Source organism: Canis lupus, chromosome 34 (genome assembly GCF_011100685.1).
Source record: "Canis lupus familiaris isolate Mischka breed German Shepherd chromosome 34, alternate assembly UU_Cfam_GSD_1.0, whole genome shotgun sequence".
Taxonomy (NCBI): Eukaryota; Metazoa; Chordata; class Mammalia; order Carnivora; family Canidae; genus Canis; species Canis lupus.
Genome location: NC_049255.1, coordinates 16918596 through 16942046, shown reverse-complemented (window position 1 = coordinate 16942046; position 23451 = coordinate 16918596). Strand labels below are relative to the sequence as shown.

Below are 23451 nucleotides of genomic sequence, written 5' to 3'. Positions count from 1 at the left end.
CATCAAGCAATTCATCTTATTGGCAACATTATTAGTTTTCATTTGTGTCTCCAACGCTGGGTTGCATACTGCCTAGCTAGGTCTGGGGATAAAGTAACAGATGAGACCGCGCCTCCATCTTCAAGGAGATTGGGTAGACGTGTCTATGAGGGGTTATAAGGTCGCAAAGGAAGGAGAAATCAGTTCTGCCTAGAGGAAAGGAGGGGACTAGGAAAGCCTTGAAAGAAGAAATGATGTCAAGGAGGGGGACCACTGAAAAACTGTGCGCCTGTTATATGCCACAGGTTGGAACACAATGCTGGAGACACCCAGGCACAAAGAGTTGTGCAGGGCTGTACTCGGGCCGTGGGGGTGGGGAGTGTAGACATGCATCTACAGGTGAGCAAAGGCTCCTGGTCTCCCAGTCCTGTGGGGCATACGTGGTCCCAGAACCGTGGAAGCTGAAGAGATGGGAGCGTGCGCCACACAAACCCCTCCCAGGCTGCTGACGGTGCTCAGGGCGCCCACCGAGGGGGTACCTGGCTCACTGTCGATCTGCGTCAACACATCCTCAATAGAGTCGCTGTCGCTCCTCAGAGTCTCGGGGTCGGGTGGGGTGTAGCCGTGGCAGCGACACCAGTGAGCGATGTGCTTGGTTTTAAGAGGAGTCAGGTGGTGGAATCTTGGATTCTTCTCTAAGATTTCTTGTAAGACTTTTCGCATTGTCATTGCTCTTTGCCACTTAAAACAAAATTTTTTGAAATCATCAATTTCAATTTAGCAGTGTGTTCAAATAAATCACCCAAGTGTAAATGACCATGCTAACTTGTCAGAATTTTTTTATTAAAAACCTCACTGTGTTTTTAAAAAGCTGTAAAAAAGAAGTAAAGGAACTTCTACCTGGTATTTATGAAGTAACACTGGCCTAGGTTTTCCAGCTGGCCTAGTAACACTCCTAGGTCTGGCCTAGGTTTTCTAGCTGGTCTCAACCTGTGGTCTCCAATATCCCATTCCCCAGCAAACCTATCACACTGACCTTCTCACAGCTTCCTCAGCATGCCTTCAGACCTGCCACTTTCTCCTAAAACCCCACCACCTGACACAGTAGCTGCCACACTATGAGTACTCAACAACTACTTCATTTCGTTTTAATATATCGAATGAAAATCATAAAAGATGTTTAGAAATTTTTTACCACTGCAGGACGTAATAGTAGACTTTTCAAAGGCTAGCTACCTGTGTCTGAAGAATGAGATTTTAAATGGAGGAATAAATTCCACCATTAAATATTTAATAAAATATGCTGTAAATTTTATCACTGCTCTGTAAGATGAGGTTTATGGAAGTAGCCAGCATGCATGTGTGTTCTGGTTACTGTCTTTCAGGCTCAGTGGCAGCCTCTTGAACAAACGAGATTACCTCAGCAGCTCTCCTTTTCCCAATGTTCCAGCCATAATACTGCTCCACAGACTTTGCAGAAAAACAGCTGGCATCTTCACCTAGAATGAACATACCCAGCAAACTCTGAACAAAGTTGTTATGACTGAAATCAAATCTTTTTTTAAAATAAGATTTTATTTATTTATTCATGAGACAGAGAGAGGCAGAGACACAGGCAGAGGGAGAAGCAGGCTCCATGCAGGGAGCCCGATGTGGGACACGATCCCAGGACCTCGGGATCACACCGAGCCAAAGACAGGCGCTCAACCACTGAGCCACCCAGGTGTCCCTGAAATCAAATCTTATTTGCTCGAAGTATGTCTGAAAGTTTCTTTAGACTGGTTTATTGGACATATGTTCCTTACCAGACAAGCTCACTTGAGGTTTAACACAGAGGGCTTCTCCTTAAAAGGGAAGTGTGTATTCAAAATAACACCCCCTCTGGGAAATCAGCTTATTTGGCAGAGCAAGTTTCATGGCAGTAGACCCCTACCTATTAAAAAAAGTAGTGCAAATGGCACCCGCTAGAGGTAGCAGCTCTGAGACCTAGGCCTGGCCTTGCCGTTAGCTTGCTAAGTGGTGCCACGTGACCTAAAGCACCTCTTTGGGCTTCAGTTCTCTGATCTATAAAACTAGACTGTCGGGAAGATGGTTTTCTGATTCGCCTTCCAGCTCTAATATTCTCTATTTGTATCTAAATAATACAATACAGAGATTTTAAAATTTCTTTCTGCTGGGCTAGGAAAACATCCCCGAAAGTTTACTTTGAACTACCTCAGAATGACCCTACTTCAACCAAGGAGAAAAAAGATCATTTCTCTGTTGTCAGAAAAAAACAAGCAGGGTAGTCTATACTTGGCTTATCGTTCTCATACTCCCATGAATGTAATATGATAATGTGCATCATCCCTTCCTGGTAAATGTTTGTAGTCATCGCTCAAGAGCATACACCTAAGTATCAACAGGTACTGCCTTTTTGCACCCTAAAGGCAGTTTGGTTTTGTCAAAACAACTGAGGCTGAGAAGCAAGTGTTTGAGTCTTGCTGACAGTGGATAATGACAGAGCTGACATCACTGCTGGAAGTCTTGATAATCCTGCATTTCAACTTTCAAGTGAGAGATAGTGAGCGATAGAACATTAATGGTTTTGGACTCAAACAGACCTAGGTTAGTAACCTTCCTCATCATAGCTAGTGATCTTGAGCAAGTTACTTAACCTTGCTTATTCTCATTTTTCTCATCTGTAAAATGGGAGATGATACCACCTATCCCACAAAAGACTGTAAAAATACTCAGCCTGCAGAGTCTCGCACATTGTAGGCAATTTCTAATTTCTTTCCTTATTAATTTCCATTAAAGACTAATGCAGTTTTAATTGCATATGCAATAGATTTACAATTTACATACATCAAAATATGTAAAAAATTCCTTCCACAGATCAAATGCAGTGAAAACAGTAAAAGACCAACTGGTTGACCAAGATACTGTGAATTTGAAAATCTTGCAAATGAGCTATAGTTCTAACTAAAACCTCCAAAGGTAACTACCACATTAGTATTAATTTATAACACAAAGGGTTAAAGTTGACTCAATATCCCAAGTAGTTCACAGCTTTAAAAATGCATCCATATAGGGGTGCCTGGGTGACTCAGATGGTTAAGTGTCTGCCCTTCAGCTCAGGTCTTGATTTCTGGGTCCTGAGATTGAGCCCTGCATTGGGCTCCGTGCTCAGTGGGAGTCTGCCCCTCCCTCTCAAATAAATAAAAAGTTTTTTTAAAAAAATGCATCCATATATTCAGTGTAATTGTCTTACTTTTTGCAGTGATTAAGGGGATCTTCTTTACCACCGCTGTTAAGAGTTGCTGGATAGTCTCTAAATGGTCTATCCTGAGAAGGATAAATGAAAAGAATATTAAGGTAATAATTACAGCAGTTTCTAGCCACACACACACACACAAATTCATGTATATAGTCCCCTCTTTCCAAGGGAATTAAAATTTAACCAATTATATTGGGCATGTCTTTTTTTCCACTGCCTTGTAAACATAACCCAGATGAGACTCCAGGAATGGCAAATTATGCAAATATCATTCTATCTATAGTTTAAAATTAAATAGTCACATATCTTTTTGCAGTTGATTGCCACTAGAACAGAACACTTCTATATGCAAATTCCTACTCTTAGGTTTATTACAGTTCATGTTGTTACCTATCGTGTCAAAGCGGCTGAGTTTCCATTATCTCCAATAATCTGACATACTTCAAAATACATGGAGTGGGTCAGAGGTGGGTTCCCAACTTGGAAGTTAGAAAACCTCATGAAGTATTTATAGAAGCAGTGAGTATGTATGGCCCATGAAAAGGCAATTGTGATTAGGCAGGTGTGTGGATACTCAGATGTAAACTGTAGACATATCTGAGAATTACACCATGAGAAATCTGATGCTCAAAGATTCAGCAAAGAAAGTACATGTTTTTAAGCTCCACTGGAGGGAGATCTGTACCATGTGAGGCATCGGAAGTGCCAAGTCATGCTGCCCACTGGTGATATTCAGGTGTTACATGAAGACCCTGGGCTGTGCATCAAGCGCTAACACCTGCTCACTGAACACGAGCGGAGGGTTTCCACCAACCAAGGGGCTTGCTTCCATACACACACTCTACTCGGCCATCACAGGTATGGGTTTTAAAAAAGTACCATGTAAAACAGCAAAAGCATAACCCCCTTAGAAAGGATCGAAATAATTACTTAATGACATAGTTTCCCAGCTCAGAACTTTCTTCTGTTTTCACTGCTGTCTGAGCCTCCTGAGAGGGGCAGCCTGGCCCAGGCGTCTCTGGTTCAGTCTTTACTACAAGGGAAGAGCAATAAGAAGAGAGCTGTCAGCCTTCAATGACGGAAGGACACGCGAAGGCAGAAACAAAAGCTCTTCCACTGAAACTCAGTGAGGGCATGCCACCCCAGCTGCAGCAGGGGTGGGGGACTGAGATGGTGCCCATCATCACAGGACCAGCAGACAAGGGAAGAACTGTTACCCTGGCACTCAGGGGGAGCGCCTCTAGGCTCAGGACAAGGACAGGCAATACAGTGGCTTTGTATATATTTCTTAAAGGGCCAGCCACACTGCTTGGTGAGGGCCCCCTCACTCACACACACTCGTGTGTGTGTGTGTGTGTGTGTGTGTGTGTGTGTGTGTGCACACAAACTGCCACATTAAAATACAATAGTGGCCTGTTCTAAGTTCTAGTATCCTTTTGGATATCATCTCTCCAGCTAAGTTTATCAACTTTCAGCATTATCTTACTATTCTGAGATGTAAGGCAGAAAGCAAAAATCAGATCTGCTGTGCCTGGAAACAGCCAAGCCACGCCCATTAGGCTTTAATCTCCCCAGATCTACTGATGGAAGATAGCAATGTCTCAGATGCATGTACTTCCAGTTTTCTTTGATCAAAAAGCCAAGACCACACACTCTCTCCTTTTGCATCAGCTTCCCTTATAACTCACCTTGCACATCAGCACCAGAAAATTTTCCTAAATCTTTTTAGTGTCATTTCCATACTTAACATCCTTCAGTACTTTCTTATATAACAAGGGTCTATAAATGAGATCTACTCCTCTATCCCTCCCCCTTTTCACTGATGCATAACTTGCATAAAATGCACAAATATTAAGTGTATGGTTCCACTGCCCATATATACACTCATGTACACCACTCCAATCAAGATATAGAGTATTTTGGGGTGCCTGGCTGGCTCAGTCAGAAGAGCACGGGACTCTTTCTCAAGGTTGTGAGTTGAGCCCCATGCTGGGTAGAGAGATTACTTAAATAAAACAACAACAATGACAAAGATGGAAGGATTTCTAGTCCTCAAGCAGGCTCCCTGTGCTTTTGGCAGTTCCTGCCTACAAAGATAACCACTTTTTATCCATCTGAATTTCACCGTACTGTACATAAACCTTTGCACTAGCATCTTTTTAGCTATTAAAAATAATGCAATGGGGATCCCTGGGTGGCGCAGCGGTTTGGCGCCTGCCTTTGGCCCAGGGCGCGATCCTGGAGACCCAGGATCAAATCCCACGTCGGGCTCCCGGTGCATGGAGCCTGCTTCTCCCTCTGCCTATGTCTCTGCCTCTCTCTCTCTCTGTGTGACTATCATAAATAAATAAAAATTAAAAAAAAAATAATGCAATGGACATTCTTGTGTATGTTTTTTGTTTTTTTTTTTCTTGTGTATGTCTTTTGGTGAATGAACCTATGTGTGCATTTCCTGGAAGTATATTTGCTGGAACATAGAGCAGATGTATGTTTATCGGAAAATGCCAAACTGCTCTCCAAAGTGATTGTATCAATTTATAGTTCCATCTGCAGTGCGAGTTCCAGCTGCTTTACATCCTTGCCAGAACTTGGTAACAGCCAGTGTTTTAAATTTTGGTGAATCTAATGGCATCCTACTATGGCTTTAATCTGCATTTCCTTGATGACTAATGAGTTTTCACAACTTTTCCTATCTTTATGAACTATTAGGATACCCTCTTCTGGGCAGTGTCTGTTCACATTTTTTTTTTTTTAATTTTTATTTATTTATGATAGTCACACAGAGAGAGAGAGAGAAAGGCAGAGACATAGGCAGAGGGAGAAGCAGGCTCCATGCACCGGAAGCCCGACATGGGATTCAATCCGGGGTCTCCAGGATCGTGCCCTGGGCCAAAGGCAGGCGCTAAACCGCTGCGCCACCCAGGGATCCCTGTTCACATTTTTTGCTCTTAAAATACCTTTGCCCAAAGTCATGAAGATATTCTCATCTTCTTTTCTAGAAAGTTTCACTGTTTTACCTTTCACATTTAGACATTATAGACATAATCCAACTCTAATTTTTGTTTATGATGTAAGGTTCATTGTTTTCCCAAATGGATGTATCTAATTAACCCAGCACTACTTATGGAAATGGACATCCCTTCCCTACTGAATGTCATAAATCGAGTGACCATAAACATGTGAGTCTATTTTGAGGCTCTCTCTTCTATTCCATTATTGTGTCTGTTCTTGAACACACCACTATCTCAACACTGTAGCTTTAATAGTATGTGTATCTATGGTCCAAATCCCCTACCTTTTTGTTCTTTAAAACTGCCTCAGCTCTTCTGGGCCTTTGCATTTCCACACACATTTTAGACTCAGCTTGTCCATTTCCACACATACACACAACACTGTAGGCATTTTGGCTGGCACTATATTCATTTTGTATGTAATTTTCTGAGAGGAAGAGCTCATACATAACACATCAGGTCTTTCAGTAAGTTAATATAATTTTTACCATATTTATAATAAATTACAGTTGGGCCTTGAACAACTCCGAGGGTTAGAGGCACCAAATCTCTGTGCAGTCAAAAAACCCATGCAAAACTTTTGATTCCCCAAAAACTTAACTATTAATAACATATTACTGACTAGAAAGAAGCCTTACTGATAAAATAAATGGTTAGTTAACCTATACTTTTTCTATGTTATATTATATTCCACATTGAAACAATAAGTTAGAGAAAAGAAAATATTAAGAGAATCATAAAGAGGAGTGATTGCAATTACAAGTACTGTATTGAAAAAAATCTCTAAGTGGTCCTGCACAGTTCAAATCTGTGTTGTTCAAGGGTCAATGTACTTATAACTTATTATATTTATAATAGTACATCCTTCCATTTATTTAGGTCTTTTCAATTTCTTTCAGAACTGTTTAGTAGGTTAGCACTTAATTTCTATATAAAAATTAAATTTTTTATGTATAAATTGATTTGTATTGAATAACCTTGCTAATTTCACTGTTAGTAAATACATATTCCCCCAACCCCTAGTGATACCAAGACTTCAAGAAGCAGAAGGAAGGCATCAGAAAAAGTTCATATACTTCAATTCTATAGGCACAAGTATACTCACATTAATCTGGCCCTCAAAAAACTACAGAATTATATAATTAGCCTTTCCAGGTTGACACAGCTATTCTACTAGAGAAATGAAAACATATGCTCTCAAAGACTTGTACATATGACTCCAAACTGGAAACAACCCTAATGTCCCCCAACAGGAGAAATGATAAATTATGGTATATTCCTACAATGTGGAATACTATTTAGGTACAATATGTAGAAATATCAAAAACATTATGGTGAATAAAGCTAGACATAAAAGAATGCATGTGCTTCCACTCATATGAAGTCAAAAAGTAGACACAACTGATCTATCATAAGGGAAATCAGAACAGTGGCTGCCTATGGGGGCTGGGAACTGACTGGAAGGGGCACAAGGTGATGAAAATTTCTGTATCTTCAATGGAAAATGGGTTACATGGGTTCATAACAAAACTCATCAAACAGTATGCTTAGTATCTTTGCATTTCAATACACAAAATTTTATCAGAATGAAAATAAAAATAGAGATGCTCTGACCCCAGCCTAAAATTAACAGCGTCAGAATCTGCATGAGGAAGGCCTATAAAACATTACTATTGAGGAGAAATGCTGGTCCAGACTAATACCAATTCTTTTATCAGCTATCTTTTGATCAGAGGTTGGCAAACTTTTCCTACAAGAGACCAATCAGTAAATATTTTAGGTTCTGTGGGTCATATGATCTCGACTGCAACTTATCAGTTGCAGTCTTATGTGGTAAAGCATCCACAAATAATATGTAAATAAATGGGAATGGCTGGGTAACAATAAATTTTATGTAAAGACAGGCAGGGGACTGTAATCTGCAAACCCCATTTTAGTTGGTCACACTGTAAGTTACAAATCCACCTCTTCTCAAGATTAATGTGAAAGACCTGGCATGCCTAAAAAGCAAACATACTTCAAATTCTGACTGTGCTTTTTGACTTGGGAAGTAGATACTTTAATATCTCCAAACTTCAGTTTCCTCATCTGCAAAATGGGCATAATAGCTATCCTGAAGTACTATGGTAATTAGTGATATATATATAAAGCTATATATAAAGCAGCTAGCTTGGTGCCTGGTACACTTGAAGCTCTTACCATATGGTAGCTATCATTATTATAAGATGTTACAGGTATCAAAAGTGCTGCTCTAACCCACAACACCATTTCAATCTTCACAGTAGTCAGAAATATCCCCCTTGCCAGCCTGCCAAAACCTGGCCCTACCTAAAGTTCCTTTATCACAACTATACAGCCTGGATGAGTCCCCCTAATTGGTTTACTTCCCCAAACAAGCCCTCTGAGTCTGTCTCTACTGTTCCCTCAAAATGCTTCACTCTCAAGTCCAGGTTATAATCCACATTCCATAAAGTCCTTCACCCCACTATGCCCTCACCAACCCTGACCAGATATCCTAGACTGAAATATTTCAGCATTCATTTTTCAGATCACTTATCCTGCATTTATCAATCATTGCTTGCTGTCTACTACAACTCTCTTCAACCTGATTATAAGTTCTCAGAAGACAGAAACAATACTTTACACATCTGTGTTTCCCTCAGTGTCAGGTCTACTTTATGAACACTTGGTAAGGATTTCTGAAGTGACTGATTCACAGAGGCTGAAATTCAGGGCACCCAGATTACAGTAATATCTTATATAAAACTTCCAAGCAAAAATACCGTAAGAAACTACCCACCTTTTGTAACAGCTGCAGGAGCAGAGCTGGGGATAACTGGAGTTGGGGCAGCTACAGGCAGAATGGCAGGTGATTTGTTGGCAGAAAATGACTGAACCACTAATAGGCAAAAAAAAAAAAAAAAAAAAAAAAAAAAAACCGCCAAAAAGAACAAAAAAGAGGGAAAGAATGTAAGAAATATAGAAATTATTTTAATGACAATATCTAACTCCGGGGTAGTGGCCTCATTAGACGAACAGTGCTAAAACAATTTCAATACAACATTAAAAAGGTCCTTATTTGGGAGCCAGAGTGGCTTAGTCGGTGAGGCATCTGCCTTCGACTCAGGTCATGATTTCAGGGTCCTGGGATCCAGCCCCACATTGGACTCCCTGCACAGTGGAGAGTCTGCTTCTCTCTCTGTCCCTCACCCCACTTTGTGCTCTCTCTCAAATACATAAATAAATAAATTCTTTAAAATAAAAGGTCCGTATTTAATATAGTGATCTGACAAGGTAGGCTGTTTACTGACAGTAAATAGCTCAGGGTAACTGAGCTATTATCTTCAACTATGAAATGGGGGCTTGTCATCACTACAAAAATAAAATCCAATTAGCCTGGAAGTCTCATAGATGCTTAAAAATGTTCTCCCCTCTACTCAAGAAATGGAGAGCTATTTGGAAACCAATGGATCATCTGGGGTTCACTTTCAGTGTGAGAGTTGGTGCTCCAGAGTTCAAAATGCCAAGGAGAACTGATGGCTACTCGGCAGGTCACACGGGAGGGGCGGCCACCCACACAAACCTGGAGGCCGCCACAACCCACGGTGGGGACTTACCTTTATTCACAGGCATCAGTATAGTCTGTACACCTCCGGATGTATTTACACTGAGAGGCTTGAGCTGGCTGGGAATCGTCAGGACAGCCTGCTGGGGATTGGATTGACTGGAGTGAATCTTTAGCAATCCTAAAATAAGTTGGAAGATAAGGCCAAGCTGAAGATCAGATGCTTCCTGAAAGTCCTGCCCTCTTCAGCAGTCACATTGTCTCACAGGTAGAAGTTCTTAGGACATTTACCCCTTCAATAAACAAAGAGCTGGAAGCGTGAGGCAAGGGATGTGGCTGACTTCACAATGAAACAACGATGTGACAGTGAGGATTTATTTTTGCCCGCAATTATAAAGTAATACAGAAATTTTTGGAAAAGCAGAATAAAGAAAAAGAAAGAGAGAGAAAAGGTCATCCAAAGTCCAACTGTGGAGACGACAGTAATAACATTTTATGATAGTTCTTTTTCATGTTTGTTCCCTGTGACAGTTTCTTTGCTTTGTATATAGCTCTGATAGGTACAAACTGGATATAAAAATTTTTTTTCAGATGATCTTTTTTTTAAATATTTTATTTATTCATGAGAGACATGAAAAGGCAGAGACACAGGCAGGGGGAGAAGCAGGCTCTATGCAGGGAGCCCGATGCGGGACTTGATCCTGGGACCCCAGGATCACGCCCTGGGCCAAAGGCAGGTGCTAAACCGCTGAGCCACCCAGGGATCCCCGATATAAAATTTTATATTCTGATTGAGAACAGTCTTTTTCCTAGCTAAAAACCTTCTCTGGCTCCTGGCTGCCTATAGAACATTTCCAAAATTAGTTTCAAAGTATTCAGAGTCCATTTTATAATCCAGTCCCAGTTTATCTGTGTCTTCTTCACATCATCCCTATAGATCAAATACTTTGAAATGTGTGTACTTGCCATGCCTTCTAATTTCCTACCTCTGTACAGCTCTTATTTTCCAAACATCATTCTCCACTTATGATTTTTTTTTTAGTAAAACTCTACCCACAATGTGGGGCTCAAATTCATGACCCAAAGATCAAGAGTGGCAGGCTCTACTGACTGGGTCAGTCAGGTGCCCCTCCACCTATCATCTTTTTTTTTTTTTTTTTAAAGATTTTATTTATTTATTCATGAGAGACATAAGAGAGAAGCAGAGACATAGGCAGAAGGAGAAAGCATACTCCCTGCAGGGAGCCCGACGTGGGACTCGATCCTAGGACCCCAGGATCACACCCTGAGCCAAAGGCAGAGGCTCAACCACTGAGTCAACCTAGATGCTCCTCCACCTATCATTTTAGAAAGGGTCATCCTCTTCTACTTTCCTTTAGGAATAACTTCCATACTCCCATTTCTCTTACACAACTACGTGAGGCATTCAGAGAAAAATCAACAAAGGGCTTTTATTATAAGACACACAGAAAACACAACACAAACACATGCTGTCATATAACAACTACTTAAAAACAGCATTTGAGAAGTGCCTGGGTAGTTCAGTCAGTTAAGCATCCATCCAACTCTTGATTTTGGCTCAGATTGTGATCTCAGGGTTGTGAGATCGAGCCCTGCACCAGGCTCTGAACTCAGCATGAGTCAGCCTGAGATTCTCTCTCCCTCCCTCTCTGCACCCCCACCTCCTGCATTCTCTTGAGCACACATGCTCTCTCTCTCTCTCTCTCTAAAAAACAAAAGCAAAAACAACAGTATTTGAGGCTAAAGATACCTTAAAGCACTGGAAAGCAGCAGGTAAGAGTAAAAAGAAAGGAATTCTCTTAAATACTTTCTGAAATAAAGCCTTAAAAATCTTTCTTTGGAATAGAGGAGTGTCAAATCAGTCAGGTAGTAAGTTCCTAGTGAGATGTGTCCTCAGAACAATGACCTGGTTTTTCCTTTTGAAAATTCTTATTTTTATCAAAATATTATATGCTTATCAGTTGAAAAGTAAAAAGTGCTAAAGAGGCTCTAAATTAAATATAGCCATCCTTTCCTCCACTTCCCTGTCCTCATGTAACTAACTCCCCAGCAGCATCCACTTTCAACCCTTTTGACTCCTTTTAATATTTATCTTAGTAATTAATTTTTAAAGAATGTGTACATTGTATGTATTAATTTTGATATAACATTTTGATGGTACATACTGATGTGCTATTAGGGTAGATACAGGCATTTGAAAGCTTATACCTGATGGAACTAGAGAACACAATGTTAAGCAAAATAAGTCAATCAGAGAAAGACAACTGTCCTATGATTTCACTCATGTGGAATTTAAGAAACAAAACAGGATTATAAGGGAAGGGAGGGAAAAATAAAACAAGATGAAATCAGAGAGGGAGACAAACCATAAGAGACTCTTAGTCATAGGAAACATAGTTCCCTGGAGGAAAGGGGGTGGGGGGTTGGGGTAACGGGGTGATGTGATGAGCAATGGGTGTTATCTAAGACCGAGGAATCCCTGACATCTACCTCTGAAACTAATGATGTACTATATGTTAATTAAATGAATTTAAATTTAAAAAAAAAGGCACTTATACCCTCTTTCCTCCCTATACTGTTCTCTATTGATCCAAAGAGCACCATAACACTGAGATTCCAATCTGTTCCCTTGAGATATTTCTTTTTCAGTTGCTTAGTTCTCTTACAGCATCTATGTCTTCTTACTTCCTTCAAAAATGCCATAAACCCGTCCTTTATAATTCTCCCTATAGTCAGATCTCCTAAATAACTTCTAGTTTCCACATCGTCTGAGAGAGAACTTTTCTGGAGCTGTCTAATCCGTTCCACCTTATTTTCTAGGCTGCTGCACAGCTGCCACCCTGGGACATCCTTTATCATTACCCAGGGGATTCCCTTTGCCTTCCTTCTACACTGGATCCTGTTTCTTCCACTTTCTTGGTCTATACCTCTTCACTCTAGTAAAAACTATGTATTTTTTACTAATGCCTTGAGACAGGGAGCATAGGAAACAGAACTTTGTCAGAAAATATTTCTACCCTCACTCATCTGGCTGAAGACAGAATTCTCGAATGAAGGTAATCTTCCCCTAGAGTTCTGAAGAACAGTATCATGGCTTCTAGCACTGCTGAGAAGCCCAATGATCACATAACTTCTGAACTTTTCTATTTCTTCTTCTGAAGGCTTGTAAGATCTTCTCCTTGTCCCTGGTGTTCTGAATCATGAATAAATTGTACTTCCTTGTGAGCTATATTCCATTCACTGTGCTAGACATTTGTGCCTTTTAAACTTGGAAGTTTGTCCCTTCAACTCTCAGATAAATTGTTTGGCTTCTTGGATCATTTCCTTCCTACCACCTTCTGTTTGCTTTCCAGTACTTCTTTTAGTCTGACAAGACTCCCCAATACACCACCGAATTTTTTTCCTTTTTTTACCCCCAAAGATTTTATTTATTTATTTGAGACAGAGAGAGAGCACGCACACATGCGTTGGGGGGAGGGGCAGCGGCAGAGGGAGAAGTAGATCCTCTGCTGAGCGACTTGGAGATCATGACCTGGGCTGAAGGCAAACGCCCAACCATCTGAGCCACCAAGGCGCCCCCGCAATTTTCTTTCTTAGTGTCTACTTCTTGGTCTGCTCTCTGCTTCTACCTTGTGCTTCATAGTTTGGTCTAAATGCTGCAGCCAATGACCCTGTTGTAAGGTAGAGCAGATTAAGTTACTCCTTAATTTAAAATCCTCCAATGGTTTCCTTTGGAGTCAAAGTTCTTAACATGACCTACAAAGGCCCTATGTGATTTGGTCCCCACCACTCTGACCATATGCCTCAGTACTCTTTCCCTTGCTCACTCTGCTCCAGTTACAACAGTAACCTTGTTCAAAACAATTCATAAAATGCACGCAAAAATTTTATTTAAAAAATTAATGGTCTTAAAAAAAATTAATGGTTATACCTTAGCTAAAAATAAAGAAAGTTTACATACACACAAAAAATTAATAGGCAGCAGAAAATAGTTTGGTTCTTCTGCAGCAACATATGAAGTAAGACCTAAAGCCAGGACACTTCATTTACTTCATGTTAAAACTTAATTAGAAAGGGGGAAGAAGGGGAAGGTAAAAAAAAAAAAAAAAAAAAAAAAAAAGAAGAGGGGAAGGCAGGGGTGCCTGGGTGGCTCAGTCAGTTAAGTGTTCGAGTCTTGTTTTCGGTTCAGGTCATGATCTCAGGGGCCTGGGATGGAGCCTCAGGACTGGCTCCATGCTCAGTGGAGTCTGCTGGAGATTCTCTCTCCCTCCAACCCCAGCTCATGCTCTCTCTTAAAAAAAGAAAGAAAAAAGAAAGACAAGAAGGAGGGCATTTATTTCTCATAAAGTAATCCTTCTGTTTCCACAATTTCTACTCCATTCCTAACAGTGCCTGTGAAATTCTGTTGGCAGAGAACAGTACTTCCTTTCCTAGAACTTGATCAATGGTTAATTGGTAGGTAGAAGTCACAGGAAAAACTACAAGTCTTCATCTTTTGGTCTTGAACTACCCCAAAAATAAGGCATAGGGGCTGGTCACACACAAAATGAAATAACGATGCAATAAGAATATCAATATTCACAATTGGGGCATCTGGGTGGCTCAGTTAGCTAAGTGTCTGCCTTCTGCTCGGGTCATGATCCCACGGTCCTGGGATAGAGCCTGGGATTGGGCTCCCTGCTCAGCCAGGAGTCTGCTTCTCCCTCTCCCTCTGCTCCTACCCCCATTAGTGCATGCTCTCGCAAATAAATAATTAAAAATAACAGTATTCACAATCTTTCATCCAAAGGAACTTGTGTATGCACATATATCTCAGTAATGCTCAGCTTCTTTTGTGTGTTAGTGCCAGCTGGCAAGCTCTGATCATTCTGCAACAAGGTAATACAGAAGCAAAGAATGTTCAGAAACTTTTGTAACAGTGTGACACTGCTGTGGTATTTTTACTGCATTTCACAGAAGTATCTGCAGTGAACAGTAGAAAAACAAAACTGATCTTTCAAGTTTGAGAAGCAATGCTATACATTGTATCAGCCCACTGGCATGTGGGCAGCACAATGTAATCAAGCACATTAGTATTTTTGTGGTGAAACACGAATATTTATATTATGTCATATAAACAGACTGTCAATGGAGGTCAGATTTCACACTAAAATTAGTTACCCAAATAAAGAAACAAAAAAAACACCTTTGGTTTTTCACAGCTCTTTATATTTTAGAATTCAAGGGAATTCTAAATTAAAAAAAAAAAAATTCAAGGGAACGTGGATAAGGATACTAAACATGCTAATAGCGGCTATTTTTTTTAAAGATTTATTTATTTATTTATTTATTTATTTATTTATTTATTTATTTATTTATTTTTATTTATGAGAGAGAGAGAGAGAGAGGCAGAGACATAGGCAGAGGGAGAAGCAGGCTCCATGCAAAAAGCCCGACGTGGGGACTTGATCTGGGGTCTCCAGGATCCCACCCTGGGCTGAAGGCGGAGTTAAACCGCTGAGCCACTGGGGCTGCCCCGCATTATTTATTTATATAATGGCTACTACATGTTGGATAGCAGTCAAAGCATTGACACACTGAATCATTTAATCCTCAGTCGGCATTATTATCAACCTTATTTTACAGCCAAGGAAACTGAAGCAAATTATTTGAACTAAGGTTATCTGGCTCCATGATTTGTGCTGTTATGTTAACCAATGTAAAGGGCACACTCTTCTGGGGCCATTTGGTGTGCGCACAAAGATATCACACATTTTACAGACCACATGCATGTTATTCTAACACTACCCAACATAATAATTAAGGTTAAAAATCACAACTTGGAGTCATCAAGGCTAATTTATTTATTTTTAAGATGGGAATCTGATGTGGGACTTGATCCTGAGTCTCCAGGATCAGGCCCTGGACTGAAGGCGATGCTAAACTGCTGAGTCACCCAGGCTGCCCCAATTTATATTTTATATACTTTGTTTATGAAAATATGTTTTATAATGTGTTCCATTCAAAACTGGATGATAAAAAGAAAGCAAATGGCAATGTAAGGAAAGTAGACTCTTAGTTCTCCACAAAGTTACGTTGTGAAAGCAGTTAAAATACTCCACAGGGCTCCAGATGGCTGAAGTTTTATTATATCACTTAAAAATTACTATTCAATCCATAAACCATTTCTGACTTAAGAATTTATGTGTAGGGCAGCTCCGGTGGCTCATTGGTTTAGCGCCTGCCTTCAACCCAGGGTGTGATCCTGGAGACCAGGGACTGAGTCCCATGTCAGGCTCCCTGCAAGGAGCCTGCTCCTCCCTCTGCCTGTGTGTCTGCCTCTCTCTCTCTCTCTTTCTCTCAATAATAAATAAATAAAATCTTTTTTAAAAAAAGAATTTATGTGTAGATTTTAAGAATAAATTATAGAAAAAAGCAGTTTTATGGAAAATGTGAATTACTTTTAACTACTTACTGTATATAATATTGTTTAAGACCTTCCAAAAATATTCTAAGCCTAAGAAGGGAGAGAGAATATCATTATGACACAACTCACCTGATACGGTAGCTTTTCCAGAGATGGGGTTTGGTGTGGGCACCAAGGACGTGGCACTGATGACAGAGGGAGCGGCAGCCTTGCAAGTTCCCATGGGGGCCTGGCTCACACACACTGATTGCTGCCCAGATGTTTTCACTACAGAACAGATAGCAGATGATGGACTGGGAGTTGTTCCTTCCACCTGCTCATACATAGGGCCAAAAATAATAGAAATTAAGAAGAAAGCAGTGTAAGTTAGAACAGTGACTGCTATGGAGTATATTCAATAATCTATTAGCTATTATTTTACCTATTAAATCCCATGCCATTTAAAAAGACTGCCTCTCTTGTTCAGTGTTGCCTACACTTTTGGAGTTCACAGACCAGAAAGTTTTTAAATTTTAAAACTAGGAGGTATCAGAGAGTAAACCACATTAAAAACACAACAAAAACTCCCCAAAACCCTTACTACCTATTATATCACCCTATAAAAGGATATCTCATCACCAAAAAAAGGACTACATAATCTTGGAACATAAAAGTGATAATAAGTTTTATTAAAAACTCACTATAATATTTTAACATTTGTCTCATTCATCCAAACAGTATCTACTATGTGGCAGGCACAGTGTTAAATGCTAGGGCCCAGAGGTAAAAGCCCTCAAGGAGGACAGAGGGGAATATTCCAGATTCAAGACAAGGAAAGGGGGAGACAAGAAAGAACGCTTCTTGGCAGAAGACAGCAGGCAAAAAGAGAGGCATGAGAGAACATGATATGTTCAAGGAACTACAAAGGAGAGTGGTATGAATAGGTATATGAAAAGTAGTAGCTGGAGGACATAAAGCCTGAAAAACAAGCAAAATCAGCCTCAGAAAAGACCTTGGGTTTTGATTTGTATTTCCCTGATGGCAAGTGATGCAGAGCTTTTTCTCATGTGCGTGTTGGCCATGTCTATGTCTTCCTCTGTGAGATTTCTCTTCGTGTCTTTTGCCCATTTCATGATTGGATTGTTTGTTTCTTTGGTGTTGAGTTTAAGAAGTTCTTTATAGATCTTGGAAACTAGCCCTTTATCTGATACGTCATTTGCAAATATCTTCTCGCATTCTGTAGGTTGTCTTTGAGTTTTGTTGACTGTATCCTTTGCTGTGCAAAAGCTTCTTATCTTGATGAAGTCCCAATAGTTCATTTTTGCTTTTGTTTCTTTTGCCTTTGTGGATGTATCTTGCAAGAAGTTACTGTGGCCGAGTTCAAAAAGGGTGTTGCCTGTGTTCTCCTCTAGGATTTTGATGGAATCTTGTCTCACATTTAGATCTTTCATCCATTTTGAGTTTATCTTTGTGTATGGTGAAAGAGAGTGGTCTAGTTTCATTCTTCTGCATGTGGATGTCCAATTTTCCCAGCACCATTTATTGATGAGACTGTCTTTCTTCAATGAGATACCACCTCACACCAGTGAGAATGGGGAAAATTAACAAGGCAGGAAACCACAAATGTTGGAGAGGATGCGGAGAAAAGGGAACCCTCCTGCACTGTTGGTGGGAATTTGAAATGGTGCAGCCACTCTGGAAAACTGTGTGGAGGTTCCTCAAAGAGTTAAAATTAGACCTGCCCTACGACCCAGCAATTGCACTGTTGGGGATTTACCCCAAAGATATAGATGTAATGAAACGCCGGGACACCTGCACCCCGATGTTTCTAGCAGCAATGTCCACAATAGCCAAACTATGGAAGGAGCCTCGGTGTCCATCGAAAGATGAATGGATAAAGAAGATGTGGTGTATGTATACAATGGAATAATACTCAGCCATTAGAAATGACAAATACCCACCATTTGCTTCAACATGGATGGAACTGGAAGGTATTATGCTGAGTGAAATAAGTTAATCGGAGAAGGACAAACATTATATGGTCTCATTCATTTGGAGAATATAAATAATAGTGAAAGGGAATAGAAGGGAAGGGAGAAGAAATGGGTAGGAAACATCAGAAAGGGAGACAGAACATAAAGACTCCTAACTTTGGGAAACGAACTAGGGGTGGTGGAAGGGGAGGAGGGCGGGCAGTGGGGGTGAATGGGTGACGGGCACTGAGGGGGGCACTTGACGGGATGAGCACTGGGTGTTATTGTATGTTGGCAAATTGAACACCAATAAAAAATAAATTTATTATTAAACAAAACAAAAATCCACAGAACCATAAGGCCCAAAGAAAGCATAAAAAAAAAAAAAAAAAAGAAAGAAAGAAAGAAAAGCAAAGACCTTGGGGTGCCAAGACAATTCAAGGGGTAAACAGACTTCAAAGGTTGCTGGGCCAACTGGCTATCTACATACAAAAGAATGAAGTTTGGCCCCTACCTCACACCATATAAAAACTGACTCAAAATGGATCAAAGACCTACATATAAAAAGCAAAACTATAAAACTCTTAAAATATTGACTTAAATTTTGAGATTCTGGATTAGGCAATGGTTTCTTAGCTATGAGATCAAAAGCATAAGCAATAAAAGAAAAATAAACTGGACTTCATCAAAATTAAAAAGTTTTGTGTTTTTCAAAGAGTACCACTAGAAGTGAAAAGATGGTCCACAGAGTGGAGAAAATTTTTTGCACATCTCATAAGAGACTTGTATCTAGATTAAGAATACTTAAAACTCAATAACAAAGACAATGAATAACCCAACTAAATGGACAGAAGATCTGAGGAGACATTTCTCCAAAGATGATACAGAAATGGACAAGTACATGAAAAGATGCTCATTAGCTATCAGGGAAATAAATGTAAATCAAAATCACAATGCAATACCATTTCACAAGCACTAGAATGGCTCTAACAACAACAAAAAAATGGGTAAGAACAAGCATTTAGAGACCATGTGGGAAAAGTGGAGCCCTCATACATTGCGGGTAGGAATCTAAAAGGTGTAGCTGCCTGGGAAAACTGTTTGGCAGTTCCCCAAAATGTTAAACATAGTTTACAATATGATCCAGCAATTCCTTTCCTACGTATATAACCAAAACAACCAAAACCACAGGATTATACAAATACCTGAACATAAATGTTCACAGCAGCATTATTCTTTAAAGTCAAATGGCAGGGATCCCTGGGTGGCGCAGCGGTTTGGCGCCTGCCTTTGGCCCAGGGCGCGATCCTGGAGACCCGGGATCGAATCCCACATCAGGCTCCCGGTGCATGGAGCCTGCTTCTCCCTCTGCCTGTGTCTCTGCCTCTCTCTCTCTCTCTCTCTCGAATAAATAAATAAAATATTTTTAAAAAAATTCTTCTAAAAAAAAATAAATAAAGTCAAATGGCAGAAACCATCCAAATGCCCATCAACTAATAAATGCACAAACAAAATTTGTTATGGCCATAAAACTGGGTATTGACTATTGAGCTATACAAAAGTACCAATACATGCTACAACATGGACGGACCCTGAAAATACCAGAAAGAAGCCAGACACAAGAAAGATTAGTGACTGCCTAGTATGAAGGGGAGGGGGTGTAGGGGTAGATAGGGAATAACTGCTATTGGGTATGGAGTTTCCTTTAGCAGTGATTAAATAAACATTCTGAAATTGCTAGTGGTGGTAACTGCACAACCTTGAGAATATAATAAAAACCACAGAACTGAACACTTGAAAATGGAGAACTTTATGGCATGCGAGTTATATTTCAAATTGTTTAAAAAGAGAAATACGACCCACTGGTATACCTGCTAAATACCTTCTGTTTTTACTACTTTTATGTTTCATTACTGTTTTCTACTGTCATGCTAATCCTCACCGGCTGTGCAGGCCCATTTGCTGAGAGGGCCACAGCTGGGGAAGTGGCAGTTGTGATAACCCCTCCTGCCACTCTCAGCATTGTGGTTCCGGGTTTTGAGAGCTGTGAGGTGGCCGGCACAGACTTCAGTGTGCTATCAGATATTTTCATTAGCGATGCTTGTCCCCCAGGGGCCGCCTGCAGAAACAAAATGGGTTGAAGTAATAATTCTGCCCTGGCTCAGAGGCACAAATTATTCCTTATCAACATAGGGCCCAAGAATTAGAGCAGATCCAAGAAAGTCTTGCTAATCAAAAACATATGAGGTTTGTGCACCCTTCCAATAAGCTCTCAAGTCTGACTTTTTACGTACAAATGTTCCATTACCCCTAATGTAAAACAAGTTAAGTGAATACATTTGCCAATCACTAATTGGCAGCAATAATTCAAAGATACCAGGTCACATGTTATCAAAATAACCGAGTCCAAAATGCTCTTAAATGTACACATAATTATTAAACATGAAAATCTAAACAAGATGGGCCAGATTTAAATGGTTAAGTGCTCTATGCACTCAACAAATTTAGTACCATTCAACAAATTATACTTTTAGTGGGTTAAATCAAGGCTCAGCAAACTTTTCCTGTAAATGGCATAAGCATTTACAGCAATGCAGGCCATATGGTCTTTGTTTCAACTCCTCAACCCTACTGTTATAGCATGAAATGGATGTGGCTGTGTTCCAATAAATTATTACTTATAAAAACAGGAAGCCTTGGGCATAGTGTGCTTAACTCCTGGCCCGAATGATTACTTACTACCCAAATTAATACACTGCACAAGCAGATACCATTTATCAGTCTCTGAGGACTTACTATTGTGTGTCAGGAATGGCAGAAAGCACTTTTACATATCTTATATATCATTCAATCTTTTCATAAACTTTATAAGGTGGATTTTAGTCTTATTTTACAGATGAAGACATTAAGCTCAGTAATTTTACCAGAATCACACAGTTAGTATGGCATAATTTGTGCTGGAGTCTGATGCAAATTAAAACCACAATGAGATATCACTTCATACTCACAAAAATGGCTAAAAATAAAAGGATGGACAGTCCTCTGTGTTGTTGAGGTTGTATGGCAACTGGAACTCTCTCACATTACTTATGGGAGAATCAAATGGTACAACCACTTTGCAATCCATTTGTCATTTTCTTATAAATTTTCTTATTTATTTACCCTAGGACCTAGTTATTCTACTGTACAAAAGATGTATACAAGAATGTTTGTAACACTATGGTTCATAATAAAAATCTGGAAATATTCCAAATGTCCATAAACAGGGGAATAAAAGTTATACAAGGGGCAGCTCGGGTGGCTCAGTGGTTTAGCGCCACCTTCAGCCCAGGGTGTGATCCTGGAGACCAGGGATCGAGTCCCATGTCAGGCTCCCTGCATGGAGCCTGCTTCTCTGCCTCTCTCTCTCTGTCTCTCTCATAAGTAAATGAATAAAATCTTTTAAAAAAATAAAATAAATATAAAAGTTATACAAAATATTACTTAAAAATAAACTACTGATACAAATATGGATAAATCTCAAAAACATGTTGAACAATCGAAGTTAGACATGAAAGACTACATACTGTATAATTTTATTGACACGAAGTTCAATGACAGAAATTAGCTAATTTATAGTAACAGAAAAATGATGATTGAAAGGGAAATGAGGGTATGTTTTAGAGTGACAGAAATGTTCAGTATCTTGATTGGGACAGTGCCTGCATGAGTTTATACAGTGGTCAACACTCATTCAGCAGTACACTCATGATCTGCGCATTACTTTATGTAAATAATACTTATTAAAACACAACGGTAATTGCTCCACTGTAGCAGAACCTGGAGAGCGTCACCACACTGGCTGCAACCATAAGCAGGTAAGAAGAAATAAGCTAAGATTTAAAAGAACTGCCTAAAGAATTTTGGGGCCTCATATCTGTTTAAGTACTAAGCGCATCCGACCAAAGGGAAATTAGCACTCAAAGAAACCAAATACTACTAATATGAAAAGACTGATGATTAAGAAAGAAAAGAGAAGATGCTTAATTATCATAATCAAGAATGAAAGGGGGGTGCGCCTGGGTAGCTCAGTTGGTTAAGCATCTGACTGTTGATTTCAGCTCAGGTCATGATCTCAGGATCATGAGATCGAGCCCTGCAGCAGGCCCCATGCTGGGTATAGAGCCTGCTTAAGATTCTCTCTCTCTGTCCCCACAACACCCCAATCCCCACTTGGGCACTCTTTCTCTAAGAAAAGAAAAGAAAATGGGGCCATCATTAAAGATTTTACAAACATTAAAAGGATAATAAAGGACAATTATGAACAATTTTAGTCTAGTAAATTCAACCACTTAGATGAAATGGACACATTCCTTTACAGATATAACTTACCAAACCTCCCTCAAGACAAAACAAATAACCTGAATAGTCCTGTATCTATTAAATAAATTTAAATTGTAGTTAAAAAACCTTCCCAATTAACAAGACTCCAGGTCATTATGGCTTCACTGGTGTACTCTAAACAGTTAAGGGGGACACCTGGGTGTCTCAGTAGTTGAGCCACTGCCTTTTGCTCAAGGCATGATCCCAGAGTTCTAGAACTGAGTCCCAGTTCAGACTCTGCAAGGAGCCTGCTTCTCCCTCTGCCTATGTCTCTCTCTTTCTCTGTGTCTTTCATGAATAAATAAATAAAATCTTTTTTTAAAAAGTCACGGAAGAAATAATACCAATTCTACCGAAAATCTCATGAAAAACTGAACAGGAAAGAAAAGTTGCTAACTCATTTTAGGAGGCCAGCATTACTCTGATATCAAAATCAGACAAGAATTATGAAGAAAACCACTAGCCAATAACTCTCACAGAAATTCTAAACAAAGTTTTATCAAATGAAACCCAACAACACATTAAAACAGGATAATATGTCACAACGAGGTAGGGTTTATTCCAGGAGTACAGGGCTAGTTTAACACCTTTTTAAAAATGTTTTTTAATTAATCTCTATGCCCAATGTAAGGCTCTAATTCATGACCCTGAGATCAAAAGTCACATGCTGCACCAACTGAGCCAGCCAGGCACCCATTTTAACATTTTAAAAATTAATGTAATTCACCACAACAAAAAAAGAAAAAAACACATGATCTTCTCAATAAAACACAGAAAAAATATTTGACGAAAATCCAATATCCACATTCCATGCTTTGAGAACTATTGATCTACACACAGAGAAAATGAATGATTTTTTGATAAATGGTATCACACTGCCCCTATCCTTCTATACC

General features: G+C 39.7%; 1 protein-coding gene across 2 annotated transcripts in view; it reads right to left on the bottom strand.

The window, feature by feature from the left end:
* Positions 1–23451, bottom strand: part of YEATS2 (YEATS domain containing 2) — a 122292-nt gene that overhangs the window by 6263 nt on the left and 92578 nt on the right. Inside the window, exons 20-27 of one of the 2 annotated variants that reach the window (XM_038583513.1) lie at positions 20136–20312; positions 16371–16554; positions 9867–9995; positions 9050–9148; positions 4169–4271; positions 3233–3306; positions 1399–1478; positions 519–720 (exon numbers count right to left, since the gene is read on the bottom strand). In XM_038583513.1, the coding sequence (XP_038439441.1) occupies positions 519–720; positions 1399–1478; positions 3233–3306; positions 4169–4271; positions 9050–9148; positions 9867–9995; positions 16371–16554; positions 20136–20312 (1048 nt within the window). Of the gene's footprint in view, positions 1–518; positions 721–1398; positions 1479–3232; positions 3307–4168; positions 4272–9049; positions 9149–9866; positions 9996–16370; positions 16555–20135; positions 20313–23451 lie in introns of those variants that run through there. The other variant, XR_005383794.1, reaches the window with a different exon arrangement.